The sequence below is a fragment of the Alexandromys fortis genome, unplaced genomic scaffold, assembly GCF_014885135.2.
Source record: "Alexandromys fortis isolate MF-2015 unplaced genomic scaffold, M_Fortis_MF-2015_v1.1 scaffold_38, whole genome shotgun sequence".
Classification (NCBI taxonomy): Eukaryota; Metazoa; Chordata; class Mammalia; order Rodentia; family Cricetidae; genus Alexandromys; species Alexandromys fortis.
Window position 1 is genome coordinate 11,772,560 of NW_026067916.1, and position 23,632 is coordinate 11,796,191.

Genomic DNA, 23,632 nt, shown 5'->3' on the forward strand with positions numbered 1-23,632 from the left:
GTGGGGGGGGAGGGGCATGTAACACCTGTGACCGCCACAGGCATCTGCACATATATGAGCATACCCACACATGCACATACCCACAGACAAACAAAAACACATCATTAAAATGTTTTGAGTAATCTTTCAAAAAAGACAAGAGAATAAGCTCTACAAAACACAATTTTACAACTGTTACCAACTTAGAACTTAACTCTTGGGTTCCATTATTTATTAAGGAGCACACACCATACAGCAAGCCCAACAGTCCCTGCGGTCAGGAAACCTACCATTTACTCCATGACGTCTTACCCTGTTTTGTTTTAGATTTATTTATTTTATGCACATGAATCGCTGGCCTGCATGTATGCAGTGCATCATGTGTGTGTCTGGTGCCTTCACAGGTCAGAAAGGGCATGGGATCCCTGGCACTGGATGGCTGTGAGCCAGCATGTGAGCTCTGGGAATGGAGCCTGGGTCTCCTACAAGAGTCATATCTCCCATTGCTGTTTGTAATAATTCGTTTAACTGTTAAAATCATTTTAGTATCTACAGAAAAAAAAAAAGCCACACTGCCCCCTAGCACCCCCAATTCTATGACCACAAAGTTAACTTAGTGTATATTTTTCCAACTTTTGTTCCATGCATAGTTTATAAAATAAATTTTTAATTTTAAATCTCTCTCTCTCTCTCTCTCTCTCTCTCTCTCTCTCTCTCTCTCTCTCTCTCTCCCACCTGCCTCTGCCTCCTGAGTGCTGGGATTAAAGGTGTGCACCACCACCTCCTGGCCTAAATGTTTAGTAATTCTCTGATGACAGCACACATGCATAAAGTAAATTCGTTTTCTCCAGTCTAGGAGCAAACATCCAAGTGAGATGAAAAGCCAACTGAAGTTCTTCTAAAACCTGGAAGACAATGCACTTTCATTTTCTCTTTGTATTATTTTATGTCTTCCCAATGAAGTGGGTTAGTTCTTAATACAAGTTTTGAATACTTGTTAAATTTATTCTTCTAACCAGTTTCTCTCTCCATGAGTGAGATCTTCTCCACTGCTGCTGTAGAATATTAGTTTACAATGTGTTACATTCGTTTATTCAAAGATGCATTGCTTTTGTTTACGCTGCATTCGCTTAACTCTGTGCAGCTGTTACTCTGCCTGTCTAAAATACCTGATTGGTCTAAAAAAGGGCTGAACAGCTACCAGCAAGGCGGGAGGAAGAATGGGTGAGGTTAACAGGCAGAGAGAATACCTAGGAGAGAAGGAGGAAAGATCCAGGGACCACACAGCCAGACACGGAATAAGAAGGAAAGAAAGATACACAGAAACAGAAAAGGAAAATACCCAGAGGCAAAGGGTAGATGAGATAATTTAAGAAAAGCTGGCAAGAAACAAGCCAAGCTAGGGCTGGGTACCTCCGTGTGGTTTATTTGGGAGCTGGGTGGCAGGCCCCCAAGAGTAAAGTGTAAAGAGTCCAAAGAGTAAAACCAACTACATTCTCCTCGCTGTAATTATTCTCATTCGCTTCCTTCTCATGTTTCACTTATTTTGGATGTTTTATAACCAAGTATGTTAACATACTGCCGACGTACCTTTTCCTCTTGAAGGGCGACTTTGGCATGTCCGCCACAGGGATCATCTGCTCTCCTGGACGCACCCACATGATAGGGCCATCATCGCTATCTTTCCGACTCTCTAGCTTTAGACTAGAGAGTGTTCCCCACGGCAACGTACACTAGAAACAAATAATAGCACAAATTAGTTATTCTCAAAATATATCTTCAAATATGTACTAAAACTATTACGAGGAGGGATATGTGGGTGGGGTAAGACAGAGAGGGGTAAATAATGTAATTATATTAATCCCAAAAAATATTACCTGAGAGTCAACAAATGAAACAGACTGATAATTAAAACAAAAAAATTCTAATTCTCCTTATAAGAATCTTTACCATGTATTAACAAAGGTTAAAATTAGATTGGAGGAAAAAAAGTTCCCCTCTTAAACACATATAGAACTTTAACCCACTCCCACCAAAAAGTCAAATGCACCCTTAATTGGTGATAGTCAAATACTAATGTCATAAAAAAACACACACACACAAACCAATCAAAATATTTGTTTAGTAGTTTCTTGACAAGGCTGCTTTTTTTCTTTTTCTTTTTTTTTCTTTTTTTGAGACAGAGTTCCTCTGTAGCTTTGGAGCCTGTCCTGGAACTAGCTCTGTAGACCAGGCTGGTCTCGAACTCACAGAGATCCGCCTGCCTCTGCCTCCCGAGTGCTGGGATTAAAGGCGTGCACCACCATTGCCCGACAAGACTGCTGGTCTTAAGGCAGAAACTAAATTCCTAAAGAAGTGAGGGAGGAGGGAAGCACTAGATAAAGGGATGGGATGTCTTCATCACCTCACTGTCCCGTTTGAAAGAGCTAAATTTTCTACAAACAAGAAGAATGATTATGCTCAAAGTACTTGCTATGACTAACTGGAAAAGGAAAAAGAAATGAAAAGTGTAAAAGCTATAAAGGGGGAAAGAAAGAAAGAAAAATAAAGTCAAAGTAGACCACAGGCTATATAACACACGAGGCAGGACACAGTCAGTCATGCAATGGCTCAGGTGGTCGGCTGGAGAGCAGCCCCACATTCTGCTGTGACCACGGCCCTACCTGTCGGGAGGGTCACACTTATCCTTGAATTATTGCTTATTAAGGAACTAACTACGCAGTTCAGATACAGTAAGAATGCAGCAGCTGCTGCAAAACAGAAGGGAGGGGAGGGTCTGGCCGCAAGGCTGCGCAGCAAGAGAGCTCAGCACAAAACTGACGCGGCCTGCGTCCGAGTCTCACAACGCATGCAAATGTGAAAAAGATGAAATTTAACATGGAAAAGATGGGGATAGGGTGCACAAAGTTGTCTTCTGACAGGTACATATACCTCATGGCCCGTGTGTGCCCCAAACCCACGTGTACTCATAATAATGAATACATTTTTTTAAAAAGAATATAAAATGGAAGTTGATTAGAAAAATTTTAGAAACAAAAATGGAGCATGAGCTGAATGTTTGATGCAACTGTACAGCTCCCCAGGTCAGTTCCCACCATGTTCCCACCACCAACTGTACAGCTCCCCAGGCCAGTTCACACCATGTTCCCACCAAACCCTGGTTCTCACAAAGCTTACTAGGCATCCTCATCTGAATCTTCTTGTACAGACGCAGTAACAAGCAATGTTATTTGCTGATTCACCCTTTAACTTTGTCATTACAATAAAGACTGAGAAATTTGGGCAGCGGTGGCACACGCCTTTAATCCCAGCACTCGGGAGGCAGGGGCAAGCGGATCTCTTGAGTCTGAGACCAGCCTGGTCTACAAAGTGAGTTCCAGGACAGTCAGGACTGCTTCACAGGGAAACCCTACCTCGAAAAACAAGCAAACAAACACACCAAAAAAAAAAAAAAAAAAAAAAAGCTGAGAAACTGCACGTATACATAGGTTTCCTTTTTTGAATTTAAATAAAAATTTAAAAAAAATAATTGTAAACAACCATTCATCTGTATCAACTATAACTTGAAAGTAACACCCACAACTTAGAATGCTAAGACTTTCTCTTACTTTTAAGAACGGTGACTCCTCCAACATGTCAAGGAACTCAGGGAAGAAATCTCCTACTTCTTCATCAACGGCTCCCACCAAGCTAATCTGTCGCATGGGGCCAGCTCTGTAAGTACCATGAGAATATGTTCTTTTTACCTGAGAGACATGAATTTAATTAAGTTAAATAAGTCAGACATATATATATGAAGTGTTTGTTATTGTCACATAACAATGAATTACATCATTTCAGACTACTAGAACATAGCCAGAAATAAAGAAAATACAAGGCAGAAAAAAAAGAAGTCTGTAATAATGAGGCATTTTATAAAAAATATTAATAAGCCAGCTAATTTCTGTTTCTCTGTCTGCAAACTACTCACTAGGAGACTTCAAATGAACAGCACTGTATGAACAACCAGCGGCACCGTCTTCTAGTCGTTGTTTGATACAGTACCACTAAAAATATTCAAAACGACACACCATTTTTCTAGATAGACAGCTCTTATCTTTCACAGCTGTCAAATGACCGACGTTCCTAGTGGTTAAATGTCAAAAGCCACTAAGGATTTTCTTTCATTCTGGATAAGATTTTCACTAGCAGCCAGTTCACACACTATCCTCAACTCTGATGAAATGGTTGAAATTCCGAGTTGGAAATCCTAGGCCACAAAATCACCCCTGCCATCAACCTGCTAACTTCAGATCCCACATAAAGTCCTGCTCTCATTGTGACCCAGATCAGAGAAGACAAGACAGTGCTCATAAAGCACCTGTGTGACCGAGCGGTCTCCGTCTGTGGGTTTGCTGTCAATTTGCTCCTCACAGACGATGGTGCGTTGTACAGAGAATAGAAATGGGAGGTATCATTTCAAGCTTCTTTTCCTAAACAAACTTTAGTCAAAATTCCAATTATCGCTTTTTTTTTTCAAAAGTAAGACTTTGTGGCCACAATATGTTGAAGATCACTGATTAGTTTGCCCAGGACTGACCTAGTTTAAACCACAGTCCTGTAGTACAAGCAAACCCATATGGCCATGCTTCTGTGATTATAAAACCTACACAACTGGAATAGCATGCATAGATCAACACATGCAAAGTGCCAGTTCTGGCCCACATACTTTAGGAAACATGACAATAAATATTGTATTACCCTAGAATAACTCTAAGACACCAGAATTTCATTCTTATCATAATCAGCAAGCATTGATTCTTTAAATTTTTATCATGATGAACATTAACTTTATTTAAGAATTGTAAGTTTAACTTTTCCATTATCTGTCAAAACTTCACTGCTCAGATTCACAAGCCAAGCCCCAAGTCACAAAATGTGCAGATCATACTTCACCTAAAAGGTCCCATCATCCCTGCATCAATGGTTCCCAATCTCTGGGTTGTGCCAGGTGATCATACTTCACCTCACAGTGAGGGTCCCACCCTCTCCTGTCTCCTAAAAGGTCCCATCATCCCTGCATCAATGGTTCCCAACCTTTGGGTTGTGCCAGGTGTTTACATCACGATTGGCAACATAGCAAAATACAGTTATGAGGTAGCAACGGGATAGTTTTATGGTTGAAGACACAATATGAGGAACCGTGTTAGAGTCACAGCATCAGGAAGCTGAGGACCACGGCCATAGAAACAACAAACTGAGAGTCTGAACTGACTCGGAGACATGAGGGTATCACAGTGGGAACCTGGTCAGAGTGTGGTTCAGTATGGTCGTCTTGAACAAACCAAGTCGCCAGTCTGAACTCCAGCAAACATCCCAGATTAACAGTAGGGAACCTGGGCACGAGTGTGGTTCAGTAAAGTCGTCTTGAAAACGCTACGGTCGCCATTCTGAACTCTAACAAACATCCCAGAATAACAGTAGGCAACCTGGGTCTATTGTTCAGTACGGTCGTCTCGGACAAACCCACGGTCACCAGCCTGAACTCCAACGAACATCCCAGAATACAATACAAAAACTATTAAATGATTCTGCATTCATGTACTTGGTTTGAGGTGACTATATGAATTATGAGAAACCGCAAAGCTATTGAAGAGGGAAATTAGGGCTGAGGGTACAGATCCCTTGCTTAGCAATTATAGAGTCCTGGGATTGATCCCCAACATGGGCGGGAAGAGGAAGGGAAGAAGTAAGATCAACTTGTTATAAAACACAAACTTACCGAGGGTTTTGAAATGTAACAAAGGACAATTTAGGGAGCTAATGTTTCCGTGTCATACAGGCAGTTAAGTTTGCTGTGCATACATTTATTTAAGTCAGATACCTGAATATCACCTATGTTACTAAACAATTCTAACCACCAATAATAAATCCTTAGTATCCCTGTACAAACAAGACAAAATACCAAACCAGAGGCTGGGCAGTGGAGACACACCCCTTTAATCCCAGCACTAGGGAGGCAGAGGCAGGTACATCTGACTTCGAGGCCAGCCTGACGGTACAAACCAAGTTCTAAGACAACCAAGGCTCCAGAGAGAAAGCAAAAAAGAGGGGGGCGCTGGAGAGGTTCACAAGTTAAGAGAGGACCCAGGTTCAATTCCCAGCAGCACATGGCAGCTCACAACTGACAGAAACTCCAGTTCCAGGGGACCCAACACTCTCACACAGGCATACATTCAAGCAAAATACCAATAAAATAAATATTTTTTAAAACTACCCAAACAGAGGCTGGGTGGTGGAGATACACGCCTTTAACCCCAGCACCTAGGAGGCAGAAACAGGCGGATCTCTGTGACTTTGGGGCCAGCCAGGTCTACAACAGCTAGTTCTAGGACAGGTTCCAAAGCTACAGAGAAACCCTGTCTCGAAAAACAAAACAAAACATTATTTGAGTTATGAAAAAAGAGATGAACATATGTCCACTTTACTACATCAAATAATAACCCATTAAATAATGTATATGATTTTCAATTAAATAATTAATTTCATTCAATAACATAAAAGAATTTTCAATGAGTGAATTCTTCTCAAGTAGTAAGCACACTTCAATATGAGCTCTCCCGAAGACGTGATATTTAATACTCTTTCATAGCAAGAAAAAGAGAGAAAAAAATAACTTTTTCTACTATATGCCATGACTGCATACAAAAGACATGAAAGAACACTGTGTAAAGTAAATTTAAGGGCGACCAAGGGAAGGGGAAATAAGTCTGAAATTGTACATCTATTTAGCTAGTGTGTAAATGAAGGCACACTGTTTGAAATAATCTATTTCTCTAATAAGTAAAAGCTGGCTTCCGCCCCACTATCCCGTAACTTTTGTTTTTTAATTCAGATAACTATTTCTACTCCACAAGAAAGAGGGAGAAGGCTGGCGTGTGGTGCACATCTTTAACCCCAGTGCTCAGGAGTCAGAAGCAAGCAGATCTCTATTGTGTGAATCCATCCCGGTCCACATAGTGATTCTAGGACAGCGAAGGCTGAGCCAGGTACACCAGCACAGACCTACTGGGGAGGAGACACAGAGTATTGCAAATTTGAGGCCAGCTGAGGGGAGGTGGAGATATTCAACCATGACTAAGCTTTAAAAAATAATATAATCAAGTAAGTTTGGAAAATCCTTGTGCAATAAATGCCCATATGTATGCTAAATTTCTGAAAAGACTCAGCAAATAAACCAAATTTGTTTGATCTAGAATGCATGTGTTATTCCCTGATCCACAAAGTCCCCCAAATACCAACAAGGAGACTGAGTCCCGTACATAAAAGTAAAAGCAAAAGAGCCTTTATTTTATGCAAGTTTACACACTCGGTCCCCCTGCATGTCCAGCGTACTGCAATAATCAGAGAACCTGGAGCTCAGTTAGAGTTGGGTTTTATAGTAGTAAAGGTGGGGGTGAGGGGTTTCCGAGGTTCAGGACCCCTGATTGGCTGACATTTGTCCAGGGGTGTCCTGGTGAGTGTGTGCTGGCAGGCGATCCTATCTACAGCAGCTGGAACATCAGACATTTCCTTTGGAAGGTCTGTTCTTGGGTGGTCCTTCCTGCAAACAGGTATTACCTCAGGGTAAACTACTGAGACCCAGGCCTCCATTAAACTTATGGCTATGTTCTAAACTTATCACTGGCAGGTGATGATGGCTGGAAGTAAAGAACTTCCCTTGGGTGGTCTGTTCATATTTAGCTTTTCATGGCTGGTTCCTGCAACATGAACTATTTTCATTTCAAAACCTGTTTTAGTACTCCCATCAATATCCCAAGATATTAGCAGTTCTTCCGAACAGCAATCCATAAAACACCTAAAACGCACACACGTCAACTTGTATCAAAGCAGGTTGAATGCGGGCGCTTAGAGGCGAAGGAGTAAAGCAGCCGCTCTCTGGCTCGTCCTTAGGGAGTAGCGCAGTCCCTTATGTTAATCAGTGGGCTGTCTGCCACATTACTGTTTAACAGTTATTTGCTGTTTATTATTTGCCTATGTAGTATGTTCACGGCAAAGGGAGACGGGGATTTGGGATAGGTTGGTCCGTGTGTGGATTGTCAAGGCAGTGTGCAGTGTGGAGGCCACGGGACAGTCCACGGGAGAGCCGATTCTCTCCTTCCACCACAAAGGTGTCGGGTTAGGCTTGGCAAGGCTACTTCCTGCCCCTGCTCCACACTCTTGGTGATGCAGTCTCACACCATCTGATATGGAAAGGAGGGTACCACAAGAGGGCACCACTTCTAACACACACTCTCAAATACGATCGTGATGGGTGATAGTTAAGCGCACGGTCAGAGAAGGAATCGTTGACTACCTCAATCTTCTCCACCTTAATTTCTGACACATGGGTCTCTCACAGGGCCTAGAATTTGAAAATTTGGCCAGACTGGCTTGCAACCAGACCTCAGGGCCCCTCCTGTCTCTGCCTCCCCAGCACTGGAATCACAGGAGGGCTCGGCTGCCGTGGGCTTTTCTCAGGATGCTAGAGACAGAACTCAGGGCTTCATGCTTGGACATTAGCACTTTATGGAAGGACACAACTCCTCAGCCCCTTATTTCTTTTATTTTAAAAATACGTGTAACTTCAATAAAAAATGTTATTAATATTCATCTTTAAATTAATAAAGCAGAAAAATAGACTTTCCCAGTTACAGCCTTGGTTCCCACCCCATACAAGAGTGGGATCTGCAGATACCTCACTGTTAACAGCACATGAGAACGTCTTAGCTGCAGCAGACTGGAAATCTCGCCTTCCTTTCTGCGGTATCTGCAGCCCTGGTGACTACCATACAGGGGAGGCTCAGCTTCTGGCAGATCCCCTTTCTCAGGTTCCATGCCTAAGACCTTGTAGGATTGGTCTTAATGTAAGGTTTCAGTAAACGGCAGACTTAGAATAGGAGTCCATATGCACATGACTTACATACATAGATTTTCTTATCCTTTCGCTGGGTAAGGCTGTTTCCACTTGTAATGCTATAGTACAGACATCAGGACAGATGTCTCCTTGACATACTAACTCCATTTCCTTCAGCATATAGCAGCGAACTTACAGAATTTCCACACATTCGGTACTGGCTCCACTAGTAACAGTGTCACCAATAGTAGACAAGGATTCCTTACTCTGCCTTCACTAGTGCGTGCTGCCTTCTGTCTTTTTACAGTCCCTTTAGTATAGTGTATATATGCAGATAATGTAATAAAAATCACTCTATTTTCTAAGTTTTAAAAAAATCTTTTAAATTACATTTATCTGAAGGTCCCCACAGCAAACATGTGGCGGCCAGAGGCCAGCGTGGAACTGCCTCTCTCCTCCACTTGGGCAGCAGCCAGGGATCAAACCATGCTGCCAGGCTTCGTGGTCAGGTCTTTACCCACCAAGCCATCTCTCGAGCCCGAGCCATTCTACATGAAGTGACGTGCTCTACTGGGCTCCCTGCTGAGCAGTCATAAAAAGGGCAATAGAGGAGCAAAGCCCAGAGAGAGCCCTGGGCAGAATCGGCTGGCTTGCCACAAGGAGACTGCAGTGCACGGAGACGTGGGCATCATTGCATCTGTGTGTCCGTGGTGTTTGTGTGCTGTGTCTGCACACCTACTCCACTGAAAACTACCAGGGACGTGGGCATCTTTGTATCGTGTGTGTGTGTGTGTGTGTGTGTGTGTGTGCTGTGTCTGCACACCTACCCCACTGAAAACTATCAGGGACATGGGCATCTTTGTATCTTGTGTGTGTGTGTGTGTGTGCTGTGTCTGCACACCTACCCCACTGAAAACTACCAGGGACATGGGCATCTTTATATTGTGTGTGTGTGTGTGTGTGTGTGTCTCTTTGCACGCCTACCCCACTGAAAACCATCAACCCTGTTTGAGTTCTGACTTTTTAAAGACAGGGTTTCATTATCTAGCCCGTGCTAATCCTGACACCCAGCATCTCCTGCCTCCCCTCCTCAAGTTACATCACAGGCACACCCACCACACCTGGAGGAACCCTGATCTTTATCTCCTGCTGTATAATCAGAGATGAGCTGCAGATTTAAATGTGAAAGAATAACAATAAAAGTTTCCAAAAGAAAACACCAAAGATTGTCATTATCTTTAGAGTAGACAAAGGTTTTTTAAAATAGGACACAAAATGCACTAACCATTACTGAGAAAGAATTATACACTAGATTAAACTTAACTTCTAGTCATAAATCAAGACACTGACTGAGAAGGGTTATTTGGCTGAGCAAAGATCTCATCTAGCCAGGCAGTGGTGGCGCACACCTTTAATCCCAGCACTGGGGAAGCTGAGGAAGGCGGATCTCTGTGGGTTTACAGAGCTAGTTCCAGGACAGTTAGGCCTATTACACAGAGAAACCCTATCTCGGCAAACAAAACAAAAAAGATCTGATCTACAATACAATTTTTAAAGTTACTAGATAGGATAAGAAAATCTGTGCGAAAGAGCAGAACAGTCTACCAAACCAGCACTGAAATATACACAGTCATATTTAACAGGTCCTCAGGAAAATGAAAACTAAACTACAGGGAGATAATACTGCTGAATCCCAACAATGGTTACTAAAAAATACTAAGTGTGACCAAAAGTATGGCCCACTGTTGACGTGAAAACAAACTGGTAGAAGAGTTTTAAAAAAAACAGTAATTCATCTATCAAAACCACATATCTGTGCAGCTTTTGATCCTGATATTCAAATGACAGGAATACTTTAACACATATGCCCATCAAGTTTATGAACAAAATACTCAGAGCTCCTATTATAACCATACCAAAGTAAAAACAACTAAAATGTCCACTTACTGTAATTAGGACAATTACAATACATACGTACAATGGAATACCACCCAACAATAAGAAAAAGGAACATGGCTATCTACAAGATGGATGTCACAAACATAATACCGAAAGGAAGACAAAGATGTACCATTAAACATGAGCTAAAATATGTAAAACATCTTGTTTGAATTCAGGGTAATGTGTCCTGGGTGTTCATATGCTGGGTTGGGCTGGAGAATGCATGATGGTTAAGGGCATTTGCTGCTCTTCAGAGCACTGGGTTCAACTCCCAGCATCCACATGGCAGCCCGAGACTGTGCAGCTGCAGCTCTAGGGACCCGACACCCTCATCTGACTTCCTCGGGCTCTTCCACACACAGTACACACGCGTGCGCGCACACACACACACCGCACACACACTGCACACACACACCACGCTAACAGTCTCTGACACTGTATATATAAACACGTCGGAGTTTGAGGAGACCAGCAGGGCAGTCATAACGAATGGTTTAGACAGACCTTCAGCTCCTCTCAGTTCTGAACTCAGCGGGTCTGTTCCCTTCCTGAGTATTCACCTCCAATGATACATTTTTCTGTGTTCACAATATCATTCATAAGATTTATGGGAAGAGGGATCGATTCCCGGAGGAGACAGGTTAAGAGACTAAACCCGCAACGTCAGCAATTGGGAGGTAGGGGCAGGAACAACTCCAGCGTCAGCAGCTCCTGGTTCAAAAAAGAGCAAGCGAAGGACAACAGAGCAGCCGGCACCGCGGACAAGACGGATCTAAGTGCTAAGTGCGCGCAGGCGCCTCCTCACCGTGTGGCCTTCAGACTAGTCTCACTGGCCCAGGGCTTAAGGACAAGATCAAATCTGATTTGATCTTTCTGTTTTGAGTTTTCCTAAGCTCTCAATAAAAGAAAATGAAATAAAGTAAATAAAGAAAAGAATCCAGCCAGGCATGGTGGCGCACACCTTTAACCCCAGCGCTTGGGAGGCCGCGAGGCTCTGGGCTACAGAGCGAGTTCCAGAAGAGCGACACAAAGAAACCTGTCTCAAGAACAAGCAACAAAAACCCACAAAATGTAAGTAAATAAATAATTTGTTTTAAAAAAAATGAAAGAATCCAACGTGAGGAAAATACAAATGAGTTCATTACACACTTTTGCTCCGCACTAAACAATTAAGAGAATTTTACAAAGGCATGTGGCTTTCGCAGTTTCCTAAAAATCAAAAGTAGCCCTTGTGGATGACAAACTTGAGTCAACATAGTAGCAGATCACAAAGACCTGGGGGCCAGAGCCACAGCTGGCCACAGAGAAGCAGCATTTGCCTCTAGAGGACACTGATAACCAAGTGTAGCTCCTTAAGGACCGAGAGCCACACACTGGAGCCCTGAACAAGTCCAGCTCTCATTTTATTTACTAGCTAAAGCAGCTTTCATTTTGTAAATAGTACGTTAATGAAAGCTGTTTGTTTTTCACACGTTATGGTGCACATGTGGGGATCAGAGAGAAACCTCTGGAAGCTGGTTCTCTCCTGCCAGCCACTGTGAAGTGGAAAGTCTTATCATTTACTACAAAGTTAACTTAAAACATCACCACTAATACATGCATATGTTTACTGCCATTTAAAACATTACTAAAACACACAAGTCTTATCATTTACTACAAAGTTAACTTAAAATCATCACCACTAATACATGAATGTGTTTATTGCCATTTAAAACATTACTAAAACACACTTGCCCAGTATGACAGAGAATGTGTGATATTGTGCAAACAACTTGAAGTCTAAAAAAACATAGCATACAACTTGTCACTTAGCACAGTAAGTGACAGCAAATCACTTCACACATTGAGTGACCAAAAAGAAAAAGAAAAGAAAAAAGAAACAAAGAATGATCTAGGACTGTAGGGCTTTCTTCTTTTGCACTGTTTCATTTCTCAATATTTTACCTATTGTTCAAAGTCCCGGGCTGGAGAAATGGCTCAGTGGTTAAGAGCATTGCCTGCTCTTCCAAAGGTCCTGAGTTCAATTCCCAGCAACCACATGGTGGCTCACAACCATCTGTAATGGGGTCTGATGCCCTCTTCTGGCCTGCAGGCATACACACAGATAGAATATTGTATACACAACAAATAAATAAATAAATAAATTTAAAAAAAAAAGTCCCTCAGGGTTGGAGTACTCATTTGGAATTCTACAAAATGAGTTGGCTTGATGGGTGGAGAATGGGATGGGACTGTGGTTGGTATGTAAAATGAATTTTTAAAAACCCTAATGGGCTAGTAATGAATGCTCTATTGCTTCCTTTCTATTATAAAAATGTTTAAATTTCAGTTCTCAACTATGCTGCTTGAGGGAATAATCCTCAGACATACACTTTAATTTAAATGCTATTTTCCAGGCTCTGTGTGCTGCAGGACAGCATGTTGTGGGAACGTCACTGCAGGGATACCCTAGAGCAAAGGGAGAGCCCAGCATGAAGAGGAGAGTCTGTCTGTCCCTCGTGGAGCTCACAGCTAGTCTTTCAGTAGGGAAAGATCTCCGGGAGACTTTACTGTATTTTTCCTATAAACTAGAATACTACATCAGTTACGAGCACCCCCAGAAAACGGTGGGGGGAAGTTATAGTCAGGGGCTGGAGAGTTAAGAGCGCTGGCTGCTCTTCCAGCGGACCTGAGTTCAACTCCCAGCATCCACATGGCAGCTCACAACTGTCTGGAACTCCTGTTTCAGAGTTCGATACCCTCACACTGGCATACACGTAGGCAAAACACCAAATCACATAAAATAAAAATACATTTTAAAAATTAAAACACACAACTAGTACAGTCTAAACTTCCCTCACTCTGTCCAGTGACAAAGGCACTGGCTTTTAGATGATATGCCACACGTTAACTTAACTTTTACATAGGCCACAAATTAACTTTTATTATAAAGCTAAAACTCAATTTTGTCTCTAGTCTCTAAAATAATGTTCTGTAGGAAAAAATAGGAAATGGAAATTAGCGTAAAATACTTTGGTGGTTTGGATGAGAATGGCTCCCCTAGGTTGGCATCTGAATATCTGGTTGCAGTTGGTAGGCTGTTTGGGAAGGATTAGGAGGTGTGGCTTTGCTAGAGAAGGTGTTGGGGGGAGGTAGGCGTTGCGGTTTCAGAAGTTCAGTTCCTGTCTCTGTCTCCTGCTTGTGGGCCATATGTGAGCTATCAGCTGCTGCTCCAGGGCCATGCCTGCCTGTCTGCCTGCCTGACCCCACAGCCCCCACCATGATGATCACAGACTAGCAAGCCTCCAATTAAATGCCTTCTTTTATATGCTGCCTTGGTGACGGTGTATCTTGACAACAACAGAAAGTAAGCAAGGCAAATACGCACTAATGTTCTCACACTAATGTTATACACTAAGTAGTGAGGACTTCTTATTACAATCAATGTATTTTACACCAGCTGGCATACTAAGTAGCGAGTACTCCCTATTACAATGTATTTTATACCAGCTGGCATGGATTTAGCACTGACTAACTTGATGGACCCAGTGCTAAGCATTTACAGGGAATCACAAAGAACATAGCTAGAGGTGATTTACAGGTTTAGGAGAAACCATTTTAAAAGAACTGAAAAATACCTGGTTAAATTAATTTTACTTGGTCCAAGTGAAGTCCTTGTCCAAAGAAAAGGGGGGATGGGGAACAGGGAATGAACTCAGAATCTTAAGTATTTCATTAACTGATTTTTAAGTAGAATAAAAAAGCAGAAATTAAAATTTAAACTTATAAATTCATGTCAAGAAGTTGCTCCCAAGCAGTGTCACTATACTCTTACCATTTTACCGCAAACCTACCGTAAAATTAAGAGGAAAAACACAAGTCTATCTACAATACAACTCAAAGCCTCTTACCTGAGCATGGAAGCTGGACATAGTCGTTGTCTCTATGTCTTTCTTTCCCAGTATCTCCATTTTCACTGGCGAATTGGGGAAATTACGGGAAAAGTAGTCTAAAAAGTCGGGTAAGTAAGCAGCTGCCCCATGAACAATACCCATGACATAGAAAGCTGCAGAACTTTTATTTTCACTGAACACTAACCCCACAAATTCTTCTGCAAATCTCTGCATCTCCACAGGAGACAGGCAGGAGAGCTCACTACTGTAGGCATGGACCACAGACGCCCCTCCGTTAGGCTGGTGCTCGATATGAACGAGCCGCTTGAACTCCAGCGTGTCCAACCTCTTTAGGTTATGCTGAACGCGCGGTTCCTTCAACAAGACAAACGGAGAGTCACTGTTACCAGAAACCTTAGAGTCACAGTTCTTGGCGTTTAAATGTTTTCCAATGGAATCCTTTATGTGATCATTTAAGACGCCTTTGGCTTCCTGATCCTCAGCCTCAGACAGCAATCCTGCACAGATGGTCTGAATAGACTTGCTATACATTTTTGGACGCTTCCGCTTTTCATTCTCTTTGTGTTTCTTTTTCTTTTTCTTCTTTACTTTCTTAATTTGTAGGTCTTCTATATTTGTTTTTGGTTTCTCCTTCCCACCTGTTGGAAAAGAATTGTTTTGAAACTCTGTATTTTAATTAGTTTTTAAAAACATGCTTTTAGAAACTGTTCTGTTACAAGTAAATTTACTTCTGACACTTGTGAAAAATCACTGACATTCATTTTGTATTCAAATTTTACTTTGTCTTTCTGTCGCATCCCTGCCTTTACACACAGAGACAGCAGGCTGGGCGCTCACCCAAGGGCGCATTTCAGAAAGTGCGCTCTTCAAAGGTAGAAAGCAGGGGCTCAGAAACAAATGTCAGCAATACCGTTCAGACAGTTCTCATGGATGTACTGTAAAGTTTATTTTGTCTGAGGCTTTAAAAAATCAAATCCAGCAAGGCAGTGGTGGCGCACACCTTTAATTCCATACTTAGGAGGCAGAGGCAGGCGGATCTCTGTGAGCTGGAGGCCAGCCTGGTCTACAAAGCTAGTTCCAGGACACTCAGAGTTGCGAGGGAGGGAGGGAGGGAGGGAGGGAGGGAGGGGGGGCGNGGAGGGAGGGAGGGAGGGAGGGAGGATGACAAAGTCAGAAGCATTCCATAGTGAGACATCCACGTCAGAGCAGGGCACAGTACACAGCACCCCAGTCCCTCCTCAGTAAGCTACACTTGCGTCTACCGTAGTCCACGACAGTGTAGAGTTCCAAGTCAAGACTCAGCAGGAACTCTACAGGAGGTGACAAAAATCAGAGCCCTCATACACGAGGTCCCAATGATGCCCAGATGCTAGGTAAAGAGAGAAACAGAGTAGACGGACAATACAAGCTTATATCCTGAAGAGTTTCTGTGAGCAAAAGCAGCAGACCCTGGGTCAAAAATCCCAGAAAGTCCACGGGCTATTTAACTAGAAAACTTAAATGTGCACAAAAGCACACACATTAATTATTTACATATACACATATAATAATATTTCTCTATTTTCCTTATATAGAAATTAGCACACTATTTCTATGTGTGTTTTTTTTTTTAAAAAGTTTCCTAAGATAAGTATAAAAAGGACAACAAAGTAACAATTCAGAAAAGAAGACTGTTTGTTTCTACTTCTTCCTTTTGGTTTTTGTGTTGAGTATGTCTTTGTACCACAAGCATCTGGACCTTGGAGACTAGAAGGAGAGGTGAGAGCCCCTGAAACCGAGTTACAGATAGGTGTGAGCCTCCACAAGGAGGCATTACACCCAGATCCTCAGAAAGAGCAGCTACTATCTTAACCATGACTCATCTCCCTAGCCCCCTTCCGAGGAGTTCTGTTGTTTTGGTTTTTAAGGCAAGATAACACTGAACGTGATCAGGACCCTACTGACTCAGCCTGCAGAGACTACAGTGCTGAGGTACAAACCTGAGCTGCTACACTCAGCTTTATTACCGTTCTTAGGATAGTCCAGATAAAATTATAACAACCTGCCTATTTTGGGGGAGTGTGTGAGTCTCAAACATGGCATACAGCTTAGGATAACCCTGAACTTGATCCTTCCTCCTCCCTTCCCAAGCTCTGAGGTTTTAGGCATGCCCACCACACCCAGGGTTGTGCAGTGCTGAGGACAAGATCCAGGGCTTCTGCACAGTGGGTGGACTTCATCACCTGAGTCACATTCCAGCCCTCACAAGGCTTCTTTCAGCATTTTCCATGTTCACATGTCTCTTATTTCTTTATTTTTCATGACTGAGATGTTCTACCTAATTCAAAACTGAATCTCTTAGGCCAATTCCCAAAAGACTTGAATCTCAAAAAGAACCACCTCCACCTAGTATCTTTTCTTTATTCAACATTGTTTCTTCTCTCTCTCTCTCTCTCTCTCTCTCTCTCTCTCTCTCTCTCTCTCTCTGTGTGTCTCTCTCTGTGTCTGTGTGTGTGTGTGTGTGTGTGTGTGTGCGCGCACGCACACATGCTTACACAAGCCTGCAGGTGCATGCCACAGAATGTGTGTTGCAGTCAGAGGAAAACCTTCAGAGTCGCTTCTTTCTTTCGATGCGGGTTCCAGACATCAAGGGATCAAATTCAAGTCATCTAAGTCAGTGGTTCTCAAAATGTGAGTGACGACCCATCAGATATCCGGATAGCAGACAGTTACTATTCATAACAGTAGCAAAATTATAGTTATGAAGTAACAGTGAAATAGTTTTGTTGGTTAGGGGTCACCACAGCATAAGGAATTGTATCAAAGGGTTGAAGTATTAGCCAGGCTGAGAAAACAAATCCCGTCTAGGTATGTATTACAAACAATCGGATCAGGTGAGCATTTAAAAACAGAAACTGGGGACTGTGTGCTGCCCAGGCGCTGTGTACTCATCTGGGATGTAAGAAGCGCCTGCGTCAATTTCCAGCACTACACAAGCCAGCTATGGGAGCAGATAACTGCAGCCCCTGACCTCAGGGGCAGAGGAATTCAAGGTCGTCCTTGGCTACCTGTTAAGTACTAGACAAACCTGTAATACATGAGATATTGTCTCAAAAATTAATTAACTATTCAAATATGACCAAAAATTTAAAGAGTAAGATAGTAGAGTAACCAAATGAAAGAGCAAAGAAGGTTTTTTTTTTTTTTTTTGCTTTTCGAGACAGGGTTTCTCTGTGGTTTTGGAGCCTGTCCTGGAACTAGCTCTTGTAGACCAGGCTGGTCTCGAACTCACAGGGATCCGCCTGCCTCTGCCTCCCGGAGCAAAGAAGTTTTAAGAATAATCCAATAAAATAAGAAAAAAAAGCCTATCAATAAGATTACAAATATAATTTAAAGGGTATAGGTTGCTTGCTTGGTTTTGGTTTTTTGAGACAGTGTTTCTCTGTATGGCCTCAGCTGTCCTGGAACTCAGAGATCCACCTATCTCTGCCTCCTGGGAGTGGGGATTAAAGGCTGCACCACCACTGCCCAGCTTGGGCATAGGTATTAATAGCAACCTCAAACCCCATAATGGAAACTACATGCAAAAAGTACAAATAAAATTATTTTGAAATAAACATCACTGTAATGAAAATGTTTAAAAACTAATTAAATTCACACAGCACATTTTTGTATTAAAAAATATCCTGTAACCAGCCATATTACTTTGAAATAAAATAGACAACATATTGTCTATTACCTAGAACAAAAAAATTATAACAGCAATTTGAAAAGGCAAGCTTAATCAATAGGAGATTCTTAGGTTGGGCATCAAGAAGCTAAAATATCCTGTCAAATTACTTTATAATTAACTATTACAGTGTGCAAAGATGATGTACCTAAGACTGTTGGGCTGGCCCTTGCCTGGAGTTGGAACCCTGAATTCTGAAGGCTCCTACAATGTACTTTGCTGTTTTCACTGGCACAAACAGTACTGTGTAAGCTGAGTACTTGTTTTCTATATGCTAAGTACTTGTATTCCTTCTGGAAGTCTAAATGTTGGTCCACGGTAGACAGATGGTACTGATGTACCAACTCCCAATAGAACCCTGAGTCACTAATGAGCTTCTCTGGTCCAAATCGTTCTATGCAGGCTGTCACAACTTACTGAATAAGCATAATCCTATCTAACTCCACTTGGAGGATTCTCAGAAACCTGTGCTTCACAGGTATTGTCCCATGCACTTTTCTCTCTGCTTATTTTCCTTTGCATACTTTCATAATAATAAATCATATCATAGGAACAACTATTATGCTGGGCCCTGAGAGTCTTGCCACCTCTTCACAGAACATGAATGTAGGCTTGGAAACCCCCCCAAAACAGAGGTAAGATATATTCTTTCTGTTAAGTCAAACAAAGGAACTAGTTTGCAGGGGGAAGATTCTAAGAACACCACGGAATCTGATTCTGTTTCACATACGCTGTCACTAGATGAAAACTATGTACAGAAACTGTAGAGTACCTTAGGAAATGTCATTCTGAATATCAACACTCTCGTCTTACAGTAAAAAACACTGAAAGTTCGCATTACTCTAAACCTGTAATTCTAACAAAACCCATTGACTCTGATATAATAAAATAATAGATAAATTTAGAAACTAGAGCTGGTGTCTAAGGAACGTGGACAACTCTCAAATTATGTATGACTCAGAGCAAAAGGGTGCAGAGCGCAGAACAGGCAAGGACACAGAGACAGGGGGAGGGGGGGGCGGGAGGACTCCACACATGAAGACCCAGGGTCAAAGTGGGGTGCCAAACTGAAAGCCAAAGAAACAGGAACACGAAAACAAAGACACACATTCAACAAGAGATAAAGGGACACCCACAAAAGACAACCCCCCCCCTAAAAAAGAGAAACAAGCGTATCAACACCACATAGCAGGCAAGGTGGTGTGCATATGACTCACTCAGAAGCCTTGGGCCAGCGTGGGCTATACAACCATCTCCAGGAGAGCCTGGGAAGACCTGCCTAAAAGAACAGGAGGGGGGGGGTGGAGTGAAGGAAAGAGTGGGGGAGGGGCTGAGGACAGGAGGAGGAAAGGGAACAGAAGCGTACGCTCTAGGGGGCAAATTATAAAAAACCTGCTTTGAAAGTAAAACTCTGCAGCAGGGTGGTGATGGCGCACACCCGAGGCAAAAGCAGGTGGATCTCTGTGAGTTCAAGGCCAGCCTGGTCTACAGATTCCAGGACACCCAGGACTACACAGAGAAACCCTGTCTTGAAAAACCAAAAGATAGATATACAAATAGGTAAATAAAAATAAGTGTTAACTGATACTAGTTTCTACCACTAACCTCAGTATATCTTTCTTGCTAACAAAATAAAAGATAAATTTAACCCAGGAAAACTAGACCATCTTTCATATGTGATATAGGAAATAACATTCAATTCTATTACCACACACAGAAAAGAGAAGCAACAACAATTACTAATAATCAGTCTGTGGTCTCTGGGAAGCAGGTTCAGTTTCTGGGGTTACGTGGGTTGGTAGGGTGGTATGAGCACGGGTGGAGGCCAGGGGACAGTCCTAGTGTCCCCTCAGGACACCATCAACTCCTTCAGGATAGGTCTCCTAGTAACCAGGAGCCCACAGTTAGGCAAGGCTGGCCAGAAAGTGCCAGGATTCCTCCTGCCCCACTTCCCCAGCCATGGAGAGCCACAGGGCATCACAAGGCCTGTTAACTTTAACATGGTTCTGGGGATCAAACTCAGAGTCTCACGCTTAGGGGAAAGACACTTCACACAGATCTGCATCCTAGCCAACAGTGTCTTTGCCAAGGCGCCTTCTGATTGGTTTGAGTTGGATGGCCAGCAGCTAGGCAGGAGAGAGAGGAGGAGGAATCTAGACAGCGATTTCACCAGCACACTAGGATGTGCCGTAATCGAGCCACGTGGTAGAACACGATTGAAAATGTGGGTGAAGTTATAAGAAGAGTTAGCTGGGGAAAAGCCTCGGGGTCATTATTTGCAGGCTGGTGGTCCAAAGATAGTCCAACAAGATTTTTAACAACACAATGCGGTCATTCTGCCTGCCATGACTTACCCCATCTGTGATCTCTGGTGTGCTAGCAATACCCCAGGACACTGTTTTTTTTTTTTTAAATATTTATTTATTTATTTATTATGTACACAACATTCTGTCTGTGTGTATGCCTGCAGGCCAGAAGAGGGCACCAGACCCCATTACAGATGGTTGTGAGCCACCATGTGGTTGCTGGGAATTGAACTCAGGACCTTTGGAAGAACAGGCAGTGCTCTTAACCTCTGAGCCATCTCTCCAGCCCCCAGGACACTGTTTTTAACCTATTACACTTGCTCATGAGGAAAAATCTTTGACATGATATAATGATAACATCTTAAAATACCAAAATTAAAATATTTTCTTATAACTTAATTTTAATTTTAATGAAGTATGTACATAAGATGGTTGGAACATATGCACATGTTCAAAAATAGTTGGCAGAATTTGGTAGAAAAGGATGAGACCCACTAAATAAGTTTATGTAATGCATTTGTTTAAACTAAAAGTAAGTAATCCCACTTTGTAAAACATTAGAAGTTTCCTATTAAAATCTTTTCACATACATTTAATATATACATACATATGTGCAGTCACACGAAACCTTGTATCGTTCTGTTTTTTGGGTTTTTTGTTTTGTTTAGCTTTTGGGGGGTTTTAGTTTTTTTTTTTTTTTTTTTTTTTTTTAGTATTTTACATTTTTTTGTTCTTTTTAAATCAGGGTCTTTACATAACCCAGAATACCTAGAACGCACTCTCCTGTCCAAGGTGGCCTCATGCTTCAGTCTCCTGAGTGCTAGGATAGGATACAGTTGTGAGCCACCATGCTCAGGTTCAAACACATACACACACACACCCATTTATTTACGTATGTGAGTGTTCTGCCTATGTTATGTATGTGCACACATGCACGCTTGGTGCCCGAGGAGGTCAGGAGGAGGCACTGGATCCCCTGGAACTAGAGTTACAGACGGCTGTGAGCCACCGTGCTGGAACCTGAACCTGAGCTCTCTCAGAGAGCACTGCGCATTAACTTCCGTCTCCCTGACAGTTTTACAGAAGTCACAGAGGAAGTGAGATCCGTAAGAGAGTTAGTAAGCTAGGGAGTTAGTTTACATTTTCAAGTATCTGTATGCTACGGCTTGTACCACAGAAGAAACCTATGAGGAGAAAATAAGATAGATGCCAAAGAGAGAACTGTAGCACACTGAGTCCTAAGAGTAACTGCCTCTAACAAGCTGAGCATCAACCGACGACTCGATTCCCTTAGCGTCCACATGATGCTCAACAACACTTGGTCCAAATGAATCCTGCTGTCACTAGTGTGAGTGCCTATACACTCTAGACTGAGGAGGAAGGATAGCACCGGTTTTGTTCCTTTTTGATCCCAAAATTATTCCTTCAAAGATGTTTCCGATATTCACATCTACTTGCTGAATTTGACATCCCACACTTTTACTCACACAATCTGCACAGCAGTATTAATATTACCTCCACTGCACAGTAACCACTTCCTTAAAGTTTCCTGGTCATCCCAAAGGTTACAAATTAGTTCTAAACCTACTTCATTCTCTTTGTTTGCATCGCTGGTTCCACCTATATTCAGTTCACAATGTCTCCTAAATTTTCTGTCACTTCAAAATCAAGGTAAATACTGTATATTCCTAGAAAATTCTCAGTTCACAGGGATATTTTCATAAATACCATCCCTAAGGATCTGGTTGCCAAAATTATGTGAGCCTAAGTATTCTGAGGCCACAGACTGCTGCTCTAATAGCATAAATGTGTATCACTGCACACCCAAATAAAGCACTAAACAAGTATCTGGCTGAGCCAGTAGGGTACAGCTAGGAAAACACTGGCGTATGGAGGACACCAGCTACTCGAGCCCAAACTCAGAGGTCTACATTCTGGGCGTGGTGTGCCCGCCCCTCATCCTAGCACTGGGCCGTGGAGAGCAGGTCAGAAGGGCAAGGCCATTCCTGCATATCCAGTGTGAAACCCAGGGGACTGGAGAAATGGTTCTGTGGTTGCAGACAACCTGAGTTCAGCTCCCAGCACTCACATGGCAGTAACTCGAGTTTCGGGGAATCTGACACTGTATTCTGGTCTCCACCAGCACCAGGCACAGACAGAGCTCATATTTACATGTGCAGGCAAAACACTCATACACACAAAGTTTAAAAAATAGATACAACTACAGCCGGCATGAAGGTACATGTCTTTAGCCAAGAGCTCCAAAGGCGGGCAGGTGGGCGGGAGGGAATAAAATAAGTAAATAAAAATTTAAAGAAAAATAATAAAACAACAACAGTAACAAAAGCAAAGGGACAAAATAAACAGAACAAAGGGATTGAAAACATTAACCAAGAAGTCATCACCTAACTGGGGATACGTGTCTTTATGGTGTAAAGAATATTACAGGAAAAAAACATCCTGGGGTTGAAGAGCTGGCTCAGTGTTACGAACATTTGCTACTCTTCCAGAGGACCTGGGCTCAGTTCCCAGCTCCCACACTGAGTGGCTCGCAGCCACCTGTAACCCCAGTTCCAGGAGATCCCCGAAGACACTGCATGCATGTGATGAACATACACGTATACTCAGGCACACGGACATAAGATAAATCTATGAATAAAACATCTGACTTGTACAAAAGTTTATTATGTAAAGGAACAGAATATTTGTAAATATGACAAAGAATGAAATGAAGAGTCCACATTTCCATAAGTAATAAAACCTCGTTACTGTGTTTGACACCAGCTACAGGAGAGTGTTATTTTCTTCCTTGTGGATATAAATGTTAACTGTTACCCAAATCCAATCCGAAATTAATGAAGTCAAAGGGTTCTGATAAACAACTAACAGCCTTGTCTGTCCTGGAACTGGCTTTGTAGACCAGGCTAGC

The 23,632-nt window shown here is 42.4% G+C and overlaps 1 protein-coding gene across 1 annotated transcript in view; it reads right to left on the minus strand.

Moving 5' to 3' along the window:
• The window catches only part of Rsbn1l (round spermatid basic protein 1 like), a 51,378-nt gene that overhangs the window by 6,872 nt on the left and 20,874 nt on the right, over positions 1–23,632 (minus strand). The window contains exons 3-5 of the mRNA XM_050139803.1: positions 14,686–15,326; positions 3,588–3,725; positions 1,570–1,712 (exon numbers count right to left, since the gene is read on the minus strand). Of these exons, the coding sequence (XP_049995760.1) occupies positions 1,570–1,712; positions 3,588–3,725; positions 14,686–15,326 (922 nt within the window). The remainder of the gene's footprint in view (positions 1–1,569; positions 1,713–3,587; positions 3,726–14,685; positions 15,327–23,632) is intronic.